At 41.3% G+C, this 15842-nt stretch overlaps 1 protein-coding gene across 2 annotated transcripts in view; it reads left to right on the forward strand.

Moving 5' to 3' along the window:
• The window catches only part of galnt7 (polypeptide N-acetylgalactosaminyltransferase 7), a 114468-nt gene that overhangs the window by 95639 nt on the left and 2987 nt on the right, over positions 1 to 15842 (forward strand). The window contains exons 6-11 of one of the 2 annotated variants that reach the window (XM_033018315.1): positions 2101 to 2283; positions 8821 to 8938; positions 11537 to 11659; positions 12301 to 12519; positions 12784 to 12882; positions 14374 to 14502. In XM_033018315.1, coding sequence (XP_032874206.1) covers positions 2101 to 2283; positions 8821 to 8938; positions 11537 to 11659; positions 12301 to 12519; positions 12784 to 12882; positions 14374 to 14502 — 871 coding nt within the window. Of the gene's footprint in view, positions 1 to 2100; positions 2284 to 2458; positions 2642 to 8820; positions 8939 to 11536; positions 11660 to 12300; positions 12520 to 12783; positions 12883 to 14373; positions 14503 to 15842 lie in introns of both variants that reach the window. The other variant, XM_033018314.1, reaches the window with a different exon arrangement.

Raw genomic sequence — 15842 nt, forward strand, 5'->3', positions numbered from 1 at the left:
AAATGTAGGCAGGTGTGACTGGTGTAGATGGGACATGTTGGTCAGTGTAGACAGGTTGGGCCGAAGGGCCTGTTTCCACACTGTATGACTCTATGACTAAATGTAGCACGGGCGAAAACAGAAGAACTGCACCGTGGAACCTCACAACTCCAACAACCCGGACGATCCGGATTGGCTCAAAGAGCCGAATGGCCTACTCCTGCACCTATTGTCTATTGATCCCCACCTTGGGAACTGTCTGTTTGTGCTTTCCACATTCTCCCTGTGTTTGCTGGGTTTTCTCCAGTTGCTCTGGTTTCCTCCCACACCCCAAAGCAGTGTAAGTGACAAAGGCGTCAGGATGGAGTTGGTGGGCATTTGGAAGAAAGAGTTAGAGTCATAGAGCGATACAGTGTGGAAACAGGCCCTTCGGCCCAACTTGCTTACACTCGCAACATGTCCCAGCTACACTAGTCCCACCTGCCTGCGCTTGGTCCATATCCCTCCAAACCTGTCCTATCCATGGACCTATCTAATTGTTTCTTAAACGTTGGGATAGTCCATGCCTCAACTACCTCATCTGGCAGCATGTTCCATACACCCACCACCCTTTGAAAAGGTTACTCCTCAGATTCCTATTAAATCTTTTCCCCCACCTTGAACCTATGTCCTCTGGTCCTCGATTCCCCTACTCTGGGCAAGAGACTCTGTGCATCTACCCGATCTATTCCTCTCATGATTTTATACACCTCTATAAGATCATCCCTCATCTTCCTGCGCTCCAAGGAATAGAGACCCAGCCTACTCAACCTCTCCCTATAGCTCACACTCTAGTCCTGGCAACATCCTCGTAAATTTTTTCCTGAATCCTTTCAAGCTGGACAATATCTTTCCTGTAACACGGTGCCCAGAACTGAACACAATGTTCTAAATGCAGTCTCACCAACGTCTTATACAACTGCAACATGACCTCCCAACTTCTATACTCAATACTCTTACTGATGAAGGCCAAAGTGCCAAAAGCCTTTTTGACCACCTTATTTACCTGCGACTTGACCTTCAAGGAACCATGCACCTAGATCTCCTAGATCCCTCTGCTCTACAACACTCCCCAGAGGCCTGTGCATGCCCTGCCCTTGTTCGACGTCCCAAAATGCAACACCTCATACTTCTCTGTATTAAATTCCATCAACCATTCCTCAGCCCACCTGGCCAATCGATCCAGATCTTGCTGCCATCTTCACTATCTGCAAAACCACCCACTTTTGTATCATCAGCAAACTTGCTAATCTTGCCCTGTATGTTCTCATCCAAAATCATTGGTGTGGATGACAATCATTGATGTAGATGTAGTTGCCAGGCTAAAGGGAATTATGAGGGGAGTAGGACTGATGGGATTGTTCTGCTGGGAGCTAGAATGGACGCAGTGGACCAACGTGCTTCCTCCTGTGTTGAAATGAGTCAGTGATGCCAGATATTTTGCTTCAGATATATTGGCTGGAGAATAAATATTGGAAAACCATGAGAGAGTACATAAGAGAACAGAGAACCTTGATTTAGCATCTACCTTTGAAAGGCAACATCCCTGATGATGTAGCACTCCATGGGTACCATACTGGAGTAAAGAAACTAACTGCTGGAGGAACTCGTCGGATCAGCCAGCATCTGCAGAGGTTGGAGAGTTGTTTGACATTTGTCAAAACCTTGCATCAGGATCTCGACGGGAAACATTAACCTTCCCTCGGCCTGTCCAGATGCTGCCTGGCCTGCTGAGTTCCTCCAGCAGTTTATTTTTTGCTCCAGATTACAGCATCTGCATTCCCTTGTGTCTCAACTGCACTGGAGTGTTGGCTTAGTCTTCTGCTTCTGGAGTGAGAGACCTCCACTGGACAGCTACTGACCCAGACATAACCAAGCTACAACTGCCAATTAATGCTACTAAAAACATGCCACTGATTCCATGAAACGAGAAGGTAAGATTGTGTTTCTGCCCAATAAATGACAGCAGTTCAGTTTATCTCAAATCTGCTATAATTGTTTGCAGTTAGATGTTAAACATGAAGGTCCAACTTGGTTCATCTATCTTTGGTTATATACTGTGTTCTTGAATATTTGTTTCAGAACTACATGTACAGTTCCCCTTATAGATTACATAGATGGCAATGACTTTACCATTGAACCACAGCAAGGTGGGGATGAGGATGGTTTTGCCAGAGGGGCCTGGGATTGGAGCTTACTGTGGAAACGTGTACCATTGAACAGTCGTGAAAAGGCCAGAAGAATGCATAAAACTGAGCCTTATCGGTAATCGCAGTTGAATTTATTCATTGTTGGTTTCCATTGCATCTCTAAGACCTATAATCTCTCCATTTTTCCCATGTAACCGGCTGCATCCCACTTTAATTCCAATAATATGTTGACGCATGGATCCTTGCACCCACCCTTTCCGTCTCCACCAACGATATTGACAATGCCGCAGAACCTCATGTACTGTGCCACTTATAGATGCCATAAACGGAAATACTTACGTGATAACGCCACAAGGGGGTGGTGATGAAGATGGTTTTGCTAGAGGAGCATGGGACTGGAGCATGCTGTGGAAGCGTGTCCCCCTCTCCAAGCGAGAGAAGGAAAGGAGAAAACATAAAACTGAACCATATTGGTAATCATTAGAACATTTGATAATTGCCACTTAAAAATCCGCACTCTAGTCCTGTAATGTCCATGTGTTTCTCTTCCTGTTTTTTTTATATGTTGGGTATTTCTTCTTTACCTGAAAAAATATCTTCACATTGACCTGAAAATGCCGCGCTTACACTTTGCCAAGATATTTTTAGCTTTATGTGCGATAAGGTATCCGCAGTTTATATATTCTTAAACACTGACATCAATTATGTCCAAAAAGGGCTTGTCTCCAAGTAAGGATCGACCAGTAGCTCTTTGTCGAGTTCTGTGTATGTTCTCCCAAAGTACTACAAACCAGAAGTTCCAGTTTAGCATGTCGTGCAGCCGCCTGCTATGCAGCCACTAGTTATCTATGCTGGTATTCATTGCAATGGGAGTGTACCGAACCCACACAAGTAATGCAGGCGTCTTAGCTTTTCCCAAAATTACAACCTCACAGGAAATAACGTTGAAAGGAATTTATTAGGTGGATTAATCACTCTTTTGATGTTTGCAGAGATGAATTTCTCAGAAGAAGATGGGTTTCAGAGGAGAAATGATCAGATATTATTTATGTTTTCCATTGAGTGCAGATTTGCATCCATACTTAGCACTTTACATCATCCTTAACCACTCTGCCATGTATTTTTCTTCACACACATCAGATCTTGTCATCCTATATGGATTTAAGGCACTCCTATTATTTCATGTACACATGAGTGAGTGCATTAGTTGTGAGCAAACAAAGGGCTTCTATTATTTCTCCGTGGCTAAAACCTGAGAAGAAATCAGGTGGAGCATCAGTTTGAATTACACCAGTATAAATTTACACTCAACACTTGAACTGAGAGTACAACTTTAACCCATTCTGAGAAGCCACTCAGTTCCCAAGGGGAAACTCATCCCATCAAATACTGTGCAAAAGTGTATCCAGTTCGTGGGCATTCATTTGCCATAAAATAAGCCAGAATTTTTCATAAATCTTTGAAAACCATTACACATTTGACACCTTTTGAAATGTTGCCCTTATGAATAATTACAATGGAGTAGGAAATCAATAAAGGTTAACAACTATAATATTAGTAACTAAATGCAGAAAAATCTGCATTGTTTTCTCTAGAGCATCGGATGCTGAGGGGCAGCCTGACAGAAGAATATAAAATAATGAGAGGCATTGATAAGGTTATTAGAGTATTTTTCCCTGGTTGGAAATGTCTGATATGAGAGGACATAGGTTTAAGGTGAGAGGGGGGAAGTTTAAAGGAGATTTGTGAGGCAGGGAATAGAGGGTTACAGGTATATGGCTTGTGCAGGCAGATAAGATTAGTTTAGATTAGCATTGTGGTCTTCAGGCCCTCTTCCTGTGCTGTACTGCACTAGATGCTCTATGTTCCAAGATGAGTAGACATTTGGATGAGTAAGCTTCTGTAAGGCCTAGAATTTGTCCATATTTTCACCAGTGACCTAGTGGCTTCATCTCAAAGTGTTTCATTATGATGAAAGATGCATTAATGCCATGAAAGCCATGCATTAATATCCTGTGGGAAAGATAGATTTGAAATTACCAAATGCATTGAAATGTTGTGCAGTTTGCTTTATAAAATAAGCAAAAGATTTACAGGAATATTTGGCAATACAACATATCAAGAAATCTTAAAGTCAAAGAAGATGAATCCTTAAGGCAAAAAAGGGATGATTTATATTTAAAAAAAACAGAATAATTTCCTCGACATATTATCCTGTCATTGCACAGACTTTAGATCAGGTTGGCTCTTCTGTGCTGTATGCTATTCTCGACCTTTCATTGCAAAAAGAATGCAACCAAGCACATAAACACATGCAGACGATTTTAGTATGAGACAATATAACGAATGAGGATGCACTCGCAGAGATTGAATTCCTTCTGTTGGAGAAAAGAGGATCAAGGTGATGACATGGTTGAGGAATCCAACTAATGAGATACCGCGGGAAGTCTGGAGTATTTGGTACCCTGCAGCAGAACAAGAAGAAATTGTGGTTATAAGATAAAACAAAAGAAACATTCCGAAAGGGCAAACAAAATAGCTCTTTGCTAAAAGTGGCCATAAAAGGGGGCGGCACAGTGGCGCCGCCATAGAGTTGCTGTCATACAGTGCCAGAGATCCTGGCTATGGGTGCTGGCTACAGAATTTGTATGTTCTCTCCGTGACCGCATGGGTTTTCTTCGGGAGCTTGGGTTTCCACCCACACTGCAAAGACATATGGGTTTGGAAGCTAATTGGCTTGGTGAAATTGTAAATTGTCCCTAGTGTGTGTAGGATATTGTTAGTATGCGGGGATCACTACTTGGTGCGGACTCAGTGGGCTGAAGGGCCTGTTTCCGCGCTGAATCTCTAAACTAATCTAAACTAAACATATTGGGAGGTCACAGCAGATCTCCATCATTTTAAATGCTGAATTAGAAAAATAGATGGAAGAAAAACATGTTGACACCAAGAATCAATACTAGTTCTGGACCTGAATTTGTCTGTGTTGGACATTCACTAAATTTCACTTTTTATTTGGGGATCAGCCATAGCCATGCTATTTTTGAACACGCTATTTGTAATTTCTGATGTGGTCTTGTGGAGTGTACAGAATTCAGCATTGATACAAGGCTGCACTAAACTGGAAGTCACTGTATGGAAGTGGTACTTTGGTCGATCCTTACTAAATAACTTATTTGTGATTTATCCTATCATGCAGGGAATGAGATGCATTACTAACTTTCATGTGAAAAAGGTAAACCATGAGCTTAAGTAGTCTTGATTATGAATGGCACCTTGATTATGAATGGCGCCTTTAATGTCTGGTGGCTCCTTGGACATCCACAGTTACAGTATGTTGGTAAACAATTCGCTCACTTCTCTCTATCCATTGGGTCAGCAACATGGTCAAAACTGTTATTACTTAAACCACAGCGACAGAAATTTCACTCATTATGACTGAGTATTTCTAAATACGTTATAGCCATTTTTGAAATAGATAACAAAGGAGGTTTTTGGGAATGCATGAGTGTGTTTGCTTCCGACCATGTCTAATAAATACACCAGCAACATAGAGGTTCTTTTCGACTAATATGTGTGCCTTGGCACCATAACGTGAGCATGACTAGTTGAAGGAGTGGTTGCTGACTGTCAAAATCTCGTTGGAAATATCGAACAATTAAAATGCACAAGTTTGGGCAAAAATGTAAGACCTAACATATAGTGCTTCTACCCCAATGTAATGCATCTTATGCTCTGCACTGTATGATCAACAAAAAAACAAGGTAAAATTATAGTTCTTGGCATCGAGTGTGTGCGGCAGGCTTTAGCTTGATTCAACCTTTCTGATATTTTGAAATTTTTACTGCACTGTCCTGTGTAAGACATGAGATTCCTTCGCTCTCCTTGAGGAGCCTGATTATGGTTCTACCTTCCTTGCTCTAATCACCTCAGTCCCATTTTACCTGAACATATTACAGTGCTCTGCGGATCTGACCAAATGAATAGCTGGTTACCACGCATGGGGTTCTGCTGCTGCATGTATTTATATGTTTTAATGTGCATTCTTCCTTCTAACTGTAAACTGAGAGCTCTTCAGTTAAGTTCTTACACAACTGATTATTATTTTGCAATGAAATTTGCTTTTTACTGGGTATAATACAATTGGGTTATCAATTTGCAATGAATATCATTTTACCGTATTTAGTTTATTCACAAAATTACCACTGCTGATTATAATTTGGCATTAATAAGAGGAGCAATTGGTTAAGATTATACCAAAAAAAAGATGAGGAACAGAGAACCTTTGATCTTAAGAGGGCTGTTCATTCTCAAGTCGAGAGTGTTTAATTGTCATATGCACCAGGAATGTAGCAATGAAACTCGTAGTTGCCGCAGCTTTACAGGCACATTAAACACAACATTAACATAGGATTTTCTCAGCTGCACCCAAGCCAAATTCCATAAAAAGGCCAGTTAAAGAAACTCTCCCATTCCACACAGTAAAAGCATTGCAGTGATGTATTTGGAATAAAAGCATTTCTACCTTCCAGTCTTGAAAGCATTAAAATAATTTTAGACATAGTGCAAGTTTAGCATTTTACAGAGTCCACAGCGTTTAATTGTCATATGCAATGGGATCGGAACAATTAAATTCTTACTTGTTGCATCTTTACTGGCACATTAACTCAACAACACAACAATCAATTATCAGTTATTGCGTTCTCTTCCCACGTCAATGATTCAGGTGCTGGTGTTTTATAACTTCCTTGCAATGATTGCCTTGGCTGCATTAGCTACAGCTAATTATGTATCTCTCACTGCAGGTAAATGAACTCCACCATAACCTTCAGTGGACCAGCATGGCCTTTGACCATCTTAGGAACAAAATGTTTAAAGTTCAGGACCTCTTAGTCTGATTAAAGCTCATGGTTGACCAAACGACAATGATGCTTGCCTCCTTGTGTGCTTCTGAGATGTATTAATAACACTAAGCACCTCAAGGCACTAAAGAGATACCGCAATATTGCTGCCTCCGCAATATTCTCTGACCCGTCGGCAGGGTAAGCGACTCAACCTCCCCAACGTTGGGGGTTGAATTATACGCAATCGTCTCTGACGACGGTCCTCATTGTTCACATACCCCACCCCAGATTACTAAAACAAACAGAATATTCCATGATCCATCATGACAAAAGATGACAAGGTTAACAGATGGATGAATTCAAGCATGTTGTCCAAGACTCCTCGAGAAAGTGTAACATCCCTGACCTATGATTTTTTTGCTCAGTGGGGAAGGAATATTTAGAATGGCACTTTTTGTTGGAAATACACAGAAACGTGGCAGCGAGAAAACACCACATCCCAAACTATTCACCCACCTGCCCCATCTAGCTTCCCCTGTCCCAGTCATGGCAGAATATGCAGGTGCCAGATTGATCTCTCCATTCACATCCTGACACACGGTGGCGCAGAAGTAGGTTGGTGCCAGAGACCCGGCCGGGTTCAATCCTTTTTATATAACATGGGTGAGGTAAAAAAGTTGGATTTAAGGCTCGCAGCAGAAGTGAAATGTGTTCCGAATCCTTTGGTGGAGAGCACAAGCCCACTAAGTATCAGTTGAAAGCAGTGCAAGTCACAAACTCAGGTTTAGATTAAGTTGCTAAGAGAAAGAATGTGCCAGTTGTAGAAGGAAATGGTTGGAAGTATGGAAACAAATGGTGAATAGAAAGTATTTAAACAAAGCAGGCAGTGTTTGAAGTGCATATATGGTTTCTGGGAATAAAAGTACAAAGGTTAAAAGGATAAAGGTTTCAGTGCTTAAGTTTTAGGAATACAGATGTGGAACATTACAACCGAAAACCAATTGCAAACAGGTTGAGACTTGCAGTCAGAATGAAATCAGTAAATGGTTAAGAATACATGCAAATACAGGGACATGTCTGTTCTCAAACCAGCAGGATGCAGTTTTAAATATAAACTGCAGGTCTAGCATGACATATCCTGTTAAGTTGAAGGGGTGGGGTTAGGTCAAGATTAAGGTAAAACAATTCTTCTTCTTAAAATGGATCAAAGGTTCTAAATCAGATACACAAATTATTGCACGCAAGTAAAATAATTAAAACATTAAGGTGGAATTCTATTGCCCAGGAAATGGATGTAATATGAAATTAAATTTAAAAAAAGCAAAATCTGCAAATAGTAGCAACCTGAAACAAGTATACAAAATGTTGGAGATAGCCAGCAAGATACTGAAGGGGTTACACGTGGGACATTTTGTGTTTTTTTTCCTTAGTTACTGAAGATTTCCAACATTTTCCTCGTTCTTAAGTTGCATTCCTCTTTTCGCAAGACTTTTTTTAGATCTTTAACTAAATTCCTAATGTGATTATTAGCCTTTTTGTTCTTGTGTTAATTGAATATAAATGTTGCCAAGTTTCATATATATGTTGCTTCCTAACATTAAATCATTCAATTTATCGATTAACAAATGGCTGTATCTAAATCTTGATAATTGACCTGAAATCGGCTTATAAAAGGGTAATGCAACTTTACGCTTTATGTATTTAATTATTAAAATCTGCAATTCTCAGAAATTTAGGCGCAAAAAGAATAAGATAATAGCTGGAATCTTCTAATTTGGTATCTATTTGTCTAATAATAACTTTCCCAGGTCCCCAGCTATGGCTGGGGGGTTGTTCGCTATTGAACGAGATTTCTTCTTTGAGCTGGGGCTCTATGATCCTGGTCTTCAAATCTGGGGAGGTGAAAACTTCGAGATATCCTACAAGGTAATCAGTTCAGTTTTATTTGTCATATGTAGGTTAACACAGGGTCAACGGTACAATGAAATGTTTTTGACAAGACAACGGGTCACTCCAGCAATGATATTACATGGGTAAAGTTAAGGTAAAAAAAAACCCTGAAATACAAGGAGAGAAAGCTTGAAGCATTATTCTTCAATGCTGTTACTGATGAAAGTACATCGTAACCTTTGGGAAGACTTCACAATGTTAACTCGATCCACAGTAACATTGCTGTGCCAAAAATAGGCAACAAAATTAAGATTTGAACAATTTACTATTATTGAAAAAGATTCTGGAGAATTGTATTTGTAGAAATTGTTCTCATCTGAAAACATAGAGTGAAAATGTTGAGATACTGAAATTGTACAATATTACGAGAGCAATAGATCAGGTACATACAGAGTCTCTTGCCCCACATATAAACCGTAGGTTTAAGATGAGGTGGGGGGGGGGGGGGGGGGGGAGATTTAATAGAAACCTGAGGGGTAATGTTTTTACACAAAGGGTGGTGGGTATATAGAACGAGCTGCCGGAGGAGGTAGTTGAGGCAGGTTATCATAACATTTAAGAATCATTTGGACAGGTACATGGATAGGACTAGTTTAGACAATAGCTAATAGGTAACAGAGGTAGACCATTCAGCCCTTCGAGCCATTCACTGTGATCATGGCTGATCATCCACATCAGTACTCCGTTCCTGCCTTTTCCCCATATCCCTTGACTCCGCTATCTTTAAGAGCTCTATCGAACTCTCTCTTGAAAGCATCCAGAGAATTGGCCTCCACTGTCTTCTGAGGCAGAGAATTCTACAGATTCACAACTCTGGGTGAAAAGGTTTTTCCTCATCTCCGTTCTAAATGGCGTAACCCTTATTCTAAACAGTGGCCCCTGGTTCTGGACTCCCCCAACATCGGGAACATGTTTCCTGCCTCATGTGTGTCCAATCCCTTAATAATCTTATATGTTTCAATAAGATACCCTCTCATCCTTCTAAATTCCAGTGTATACAAGCCCAGTCGCTCCATTCTATCAACATATTACAGTCCCGCATTCCCGGGAATTAACCTTGTGAACCTACGCTGCACTCCCTCAATAGCAAGAATGCCCTTCCTCAAATTTGGAGACCAAAACTGCACACAATACTCCAGGTGTGGTCTCACTAAGGCCCTGTACAACTACAGAAGGACCTCTTTGCTCCTATACTCGACTCCTCTTGTTATGAAGGTCGACATGCCATTAACTTTCTTCACTGCCTGCTGTACATCAGTGACTGATGTACAAGCACACCCAGGTCATGTTGCACCTCCCCTTGTCCTAATCTGACAGCATTCAGATAATTGCCTTCCTGTTCTTGCCACCAAAGTGGATAACTTCACATTTATCCACATTATACTGCATCTGCCATGCATCTGCCCACTGACCCAACCTCTCCAAGTCACCCTGTAGCCTCATAGCATCATCCTCGCAGCTCACACTGCCACCCAGCTTTGTGTCATCTGCAAACTTGGAGATGTTACATTTAATTCCCTCATCTAAATCGTTAATATATTGTAAATAACCGGGGTCCCAACACCGAGCCTTGTGGCACCCCACAAGTCACTGCCTGCCATTCTGAAAAGGACCCGTTAATTCCGACTTTTTGCTTCCTGTCCTGCAAACCAGTTCTCTATCCATGTCAATACGCTACCCCGAACACCAAGTGCTCTAATTTTGCGCACTAATCTCTTGTGTGGGACCTTGTCAAAGGCTTTTTGAAAGTCCAGATACACCACATCCACTGGCTCTCCCTTATCCATTCTACTTGATACACCCTAAAAAAAATCCAGAAGATTAGTCAAGCATGATTTCCCCTTCATAAATCCATGCTGACTTTGACCAATCCTGTCACTACTTTCCAAATGCACTGCAAAAACATCTTGAATATTCGACTCGAGCAGCTTCCCCACTACCGATGTAAGTCTGACTGGTCTAGAATCCCTGTTTTCTCTCTCCCTCCTTTCTTAAAAAGTGGAGTTACATTGGCTACCCTCCAGTCCACAGGAACTGATCCAGAGTCGAGAGAACATTGTAAAATGATCACCAATGCATCCACGATATCTAGGGCCAACACCTTGAGTAATCTGGGATGTAGACCATCAGGCCGTGGGGATTTATCTGCCTTCAGTCCCAACAGTTTACCTAACACCATTTCCTGACTAACGTGGATTCCCTTCAGTTCCTCCCTCCCACTAGATACTCAGTCCCTTAGTATTTTTGGGATAGGAAGATAGACACAAAATGCTGAAGTAACTCGGGCATGTGTGTGTTATATATTTATGTTTACACACATTAAAACAACCAATAATATGACAAAAATACAAATTCAATGCTCCTTAGTCTATGTAGTCTGTGTAGCGCAGGCAGGTGGGACTAGTGTAGATGCGGTATGTGTGGTCGGCGTGGGCAAGTTGGGCCGGAGAGCCTGTTTCCACGCTGTATGACTCCATGAGATAATGCCTAAATAGAATGCTATTGTTGAGAACAGCCGAAGATTTTTATTCCCACCCAATAACTTTTCCTTTTGCCTTGTTCATGTCCTTGCAGATATGGCAGTGTGGAGGAAAATTGTTATTTGTACCATGCTCTCGTGTTGGTCATATTTACCGTTTGCATGGGTGGGCAGGGAACCCACCACCAGCTTACGTAGGATCATCTCCAACCTTAAAGGTATGTCTCCATCCAATTAGCCGACTATATGTGTATGCTGAATGATCTTCGCGAAATCTTAAAGGGAAATGTCTACATTTATAACACTGCCAGAATTTCCATCATTCAGTGTTTAAATTCCTCTTCGCCCACCAGTTTTTGGTCCACTTGAAACCTTAACCACCCCCCTCCCCCGGAAGTCTCACAAAAAATATTGCGCCTTGGCCGGGTGAGGCCAATCTCAACCGCACCGGGACGTCTGCGCCGATCAGTGAGTCGAATTTGTCCCCTGCAGCCGGGGCTCTGTAACTCCGGCCTGGCCCGAGCCAGCAGATCCGTTCCTATAGCCGACTTCCGAGGCTGAATTTGCGGGACGTGGGAGGAAACTGGAGCACCCGGAGGAAACCCGCGCAGTCAGAGAGAGAATGTGCAAACTCCGTAAAGACAGCACCCTAGTTCAGGATTGAACCCGGGTCTCTGGTGCTGTGAGGCAGCAGCTCTTCCAACTGCACCACTGTACCGCCTTTAATATTTCTAACATGAGTTCCCTTTTTCTCAATGAGTAAATGTTAAGGCAACAATTTTCTGTTGCATCAATTAATTTTGCACAGGAGATAGCTTTGCTGGTCATGCAATTAATATATCACCATTATTCTTCACAGAATTACGTTCGCGTAGTAGAGGTATGGTGGGATGAATATGCCGACTATTTTTATGCAAGTCGTCCCGAAACAAAAGCCATGGCTTATGGAGATATAACACCACTGAAGAAGTTTCGTGAGGAACACCACTGCAAGAGTTTTAAATGGTTCATGGAAGAGATAGCTTATGACATTCCAGAACACTACCCACTACCAGCTAAAAATTTAGAATGGGGAGAGGTAAAATTACTAATTCACTCTAGATTAATTTATATTCTCCAAAATGTTAGCTATGTCGCAATAAATTGCACTATTGCCTGCAGGTGTATGAAGGCGGTGTGTGAATGGTGTCACTGGTAGAGTCATAGAGGCACACAGCGTGTTTAGTAATGTTTGCTGAAATAATCAAACATTCGTTAAGGTATAGCCTTAAGCTTGACTTGGTTCAATAATTACATGCCCTTTACCACACCAGCTTTACGGATCATTCACCTTTCATTTCAGATCAGAGGACACGAAACTGATTATTGCATTGACAGCATGGGCCACACCAATGGTGGATTTATCGAGCTGGGGCCTTGCCATAGAATGGGAGGAAATCAGGTAATCCTAGTCAGCTTCAAAATAAAAGGTGAAGAAGTTCAATGTAACCATTGCAGCAAGCAGAACTGAGCAAGAAATCTATAACGTTATGTTACCATATCAGACTTGCTAGTTTGGCACTGGCTTTACTGAGATTTAGCGGCCCAAGGAAGTGAATGGATGCCTGAGAATCACCGCTGAATGCTCAAATGCAAAATACTGCAGCTGCTGCAAAGATCTGAGATTGAAACAGAAAATGCCAATTCTCAGCAGCTCAAACAATGTTTCTGGAGTAAAAAGCAGAATTATGTTTCAGGCCAAGGAGCTTTTATTGGAACTGGAATTTACACCAGTTCCGATGAAAAGTTCAACCACCAACTCTGGTTTCATTCTCCACAAATGCTGCCGGACCTGCTCTCAAGCCTTTCCCCCATGACTGCAGCGTGCAGGGTGATTTGCAGCGTTCTGGTTAGTTGAACACAGATGGATCATAGACAACCTGGCGCTTTATTCTCGTTGTATCTGGTGCAGTTTTGTCATGAAAAGAGGTTAGACCTCAACAATGAATCATTAGGTATTTCCAGCTAAATAAAAATGTCAAGCTAAGATCTTGGTTTAAAACCTGTACTGCCAGAAGAAAGCTACCAAACTAGATATGGTAGAAACTGCTACTGAAATGGGGCCTGAGAAAACATTTAAATAATTTTACCTTTCTTTTGTGTTTGTATTTCAATGATACGATTGTTTTCCCTATCCAAGGAGAATGTAGTATGTCATCCAACTTCTCAGTTTTTAATGGCTTCACTCTTTAGTGGGCATTGACTACATAGACTTTAACAAGGCCTTTGATCAGGTCGTGCATGGTAGGCTGTTCCAAAAGATCAGAAAATTTGGGATCTCGGGTGAGATAGCAAATTGAATACAAAATTGGGTTGGTGGTAGAAGGCAGAGGATGGTAATGGAGGGTTATGGGTGGTGAATCTCTGGAATTCTCTGTCACAGAATGTAGTTGAGGCCAGTTCATTGGCTATATTTAAGAGGGAGTTAGATGTGGCCCTTGAGGCTAAAGGGATCAGGGGGTATGGAGCGAAAGCAGGTACAGGATACTGAGTTGGATGATCAGCCATGATCATATTGAATGGCAGTGCAGGCTCGAACGGCCGAATGGCCTACTCCTGCACCTATTTTCTATGTTTCTATGTTATTTTTAACTGATAGTCTGAGAGGCAAATGCTTCTTCATTGTAAGATGAAGCCTAGTGTGTTAAGTCCGATGCATTTTGTCTTCCTTTTAATCTGCTCAAATCCTGTGAAAATGATTCCCGATGTCACATTGTTTACCACTTTGCTTATTGGGCAAGTTTGGCAACTCCTCTCAAATAGACTTGTACGGTCATAATGACTGAAAACCAAGAAACGTTCCTGTAATTGCCAAGTTATTGTGGTCATGGATTTATAGTAATGAAAAGAAGAAAAAGTACTTGAAGCATCATAAACTGAATGTTATTTTCAGCTGTTTCGAATCAACGAAGGCAATCAATTGATGCAGTACGACCAGTGCTTGACCAGAGGAACTGATGGCTCAAAGGTTATGATTACACACTGTAATATGAATGTATATAAAGAGTGGCAGTATATAAAGGTAAGGTCAATGTTATTAGCACCAGTTTGTTGTAAGATTGAGCAGTCTGGGGCTCTCTTCCATAGAAGTAATGAAACTGATGTGGAATCAGATTGAGGTGCTTAGGTTAAAGGAAATTATACTAGACAGAACAAACCTGTTTCGACCTGTGGGAGAGTCGTCTTGACTAAGTTATAAATATAATACAGCCACTAATTAAAAAAAAGAAAAGAAAAATAAGAAACTTATTTGCCCAGAGAGTTGCAAGTAACAGAAATGTATTATCGTGAGGAGCAGCCATGGTGAAAATGAAAGGTAGATTGCAGGGGAACCAAGGAGGTGAATAGAAAGGTGTGCTGATGGGCAGAGGAGAGTGACAAGAGATTTGTACAAGGTGGGACATATGGCATGGTCCTGTGCTATATTTTCTATCTAATTTTACAAAGTTTACCCTTAGTTTTCACTTGTAAATGCAAAAATGTTAACTTTTTTTGGAACAAATGTTTAACCTGTTGACTATGATGAACTGCAAACTGTTTTATATTCTTAGTTTCATTTTAATATATCAATCCTAAAATTAATGAGACCTGCAACATGCTGTTTCAAAATGAAATGTATTCACTTTCTGAAAGTGTACAAAGTGCTGGAGAAGTTCACCCTGAAGAAGGGACCCGACCCGAAACATCACCTATCCATGTTATCCTGAGATGCTGCCTGACCAACCTGCTGAGTTACTCCAGCATTTTTGTTACCTTCAATTTTCCCTCATCTGCAGTTCCTTCTTAAACATGCTGCCTGACCCGCTGAGTTACTGCAACTTTTTGTGTCCTTTTGTGTAAGGCAGCATCTGCAGATCCTTGTTTCTACACTCTATAAATACTATATTACTGTGGGAAAACCCATAATAAAATGTCAGTACAGTACCTTTGGTGATGCAGTGAGAAGTTTGTTCGAAGTTAAAACCGATACTTAGTCTTGAACATTTCAAAGCCCTTTGCACATTTAAAATATGTGTCCTCTCCTCTCAGTAGGTTGCATCTGCATTTCCACTTCTATACCTTTACTGAATTTACCCATTTGGTCCCCTTCCTTATTACTTCCATTCCCACAAGTGAGCATCTTTCCATCCTCACCAAACATACGGCATTTTATGTCCACTGAAAATCCTAGCCTACTCAATGCACCCTTCCTAGGCAAACGATCTAGTTGACCATCAAGAAACTATCTGGGTAGGAAGGTACTGCAGAACCTGGTGTATGCTGATGTTAGAGTAACTCTGCGGGTCAGGTGACATCTCCAGAGAAAAGAATTAGGTGATGTTTCGGGTTGGAACCCTTCCCTCAGATGGCCCGAGGAAATGT

This window comes from Amblyraja radiata, chromosome 3, assembly GCF_010909765.2.
Source record: "Amblyraja radiata isolate CabotCenter1 chromosome 3, sAmbRad1.1.pri, whole genome shotgun sequence".
Lineage (NCBI taxonomy): Eukaryota > Metazoa > Chordata > Chondrichthyes > Rajiformes > Rajidae > Amblyraja > Amblyraja radiata.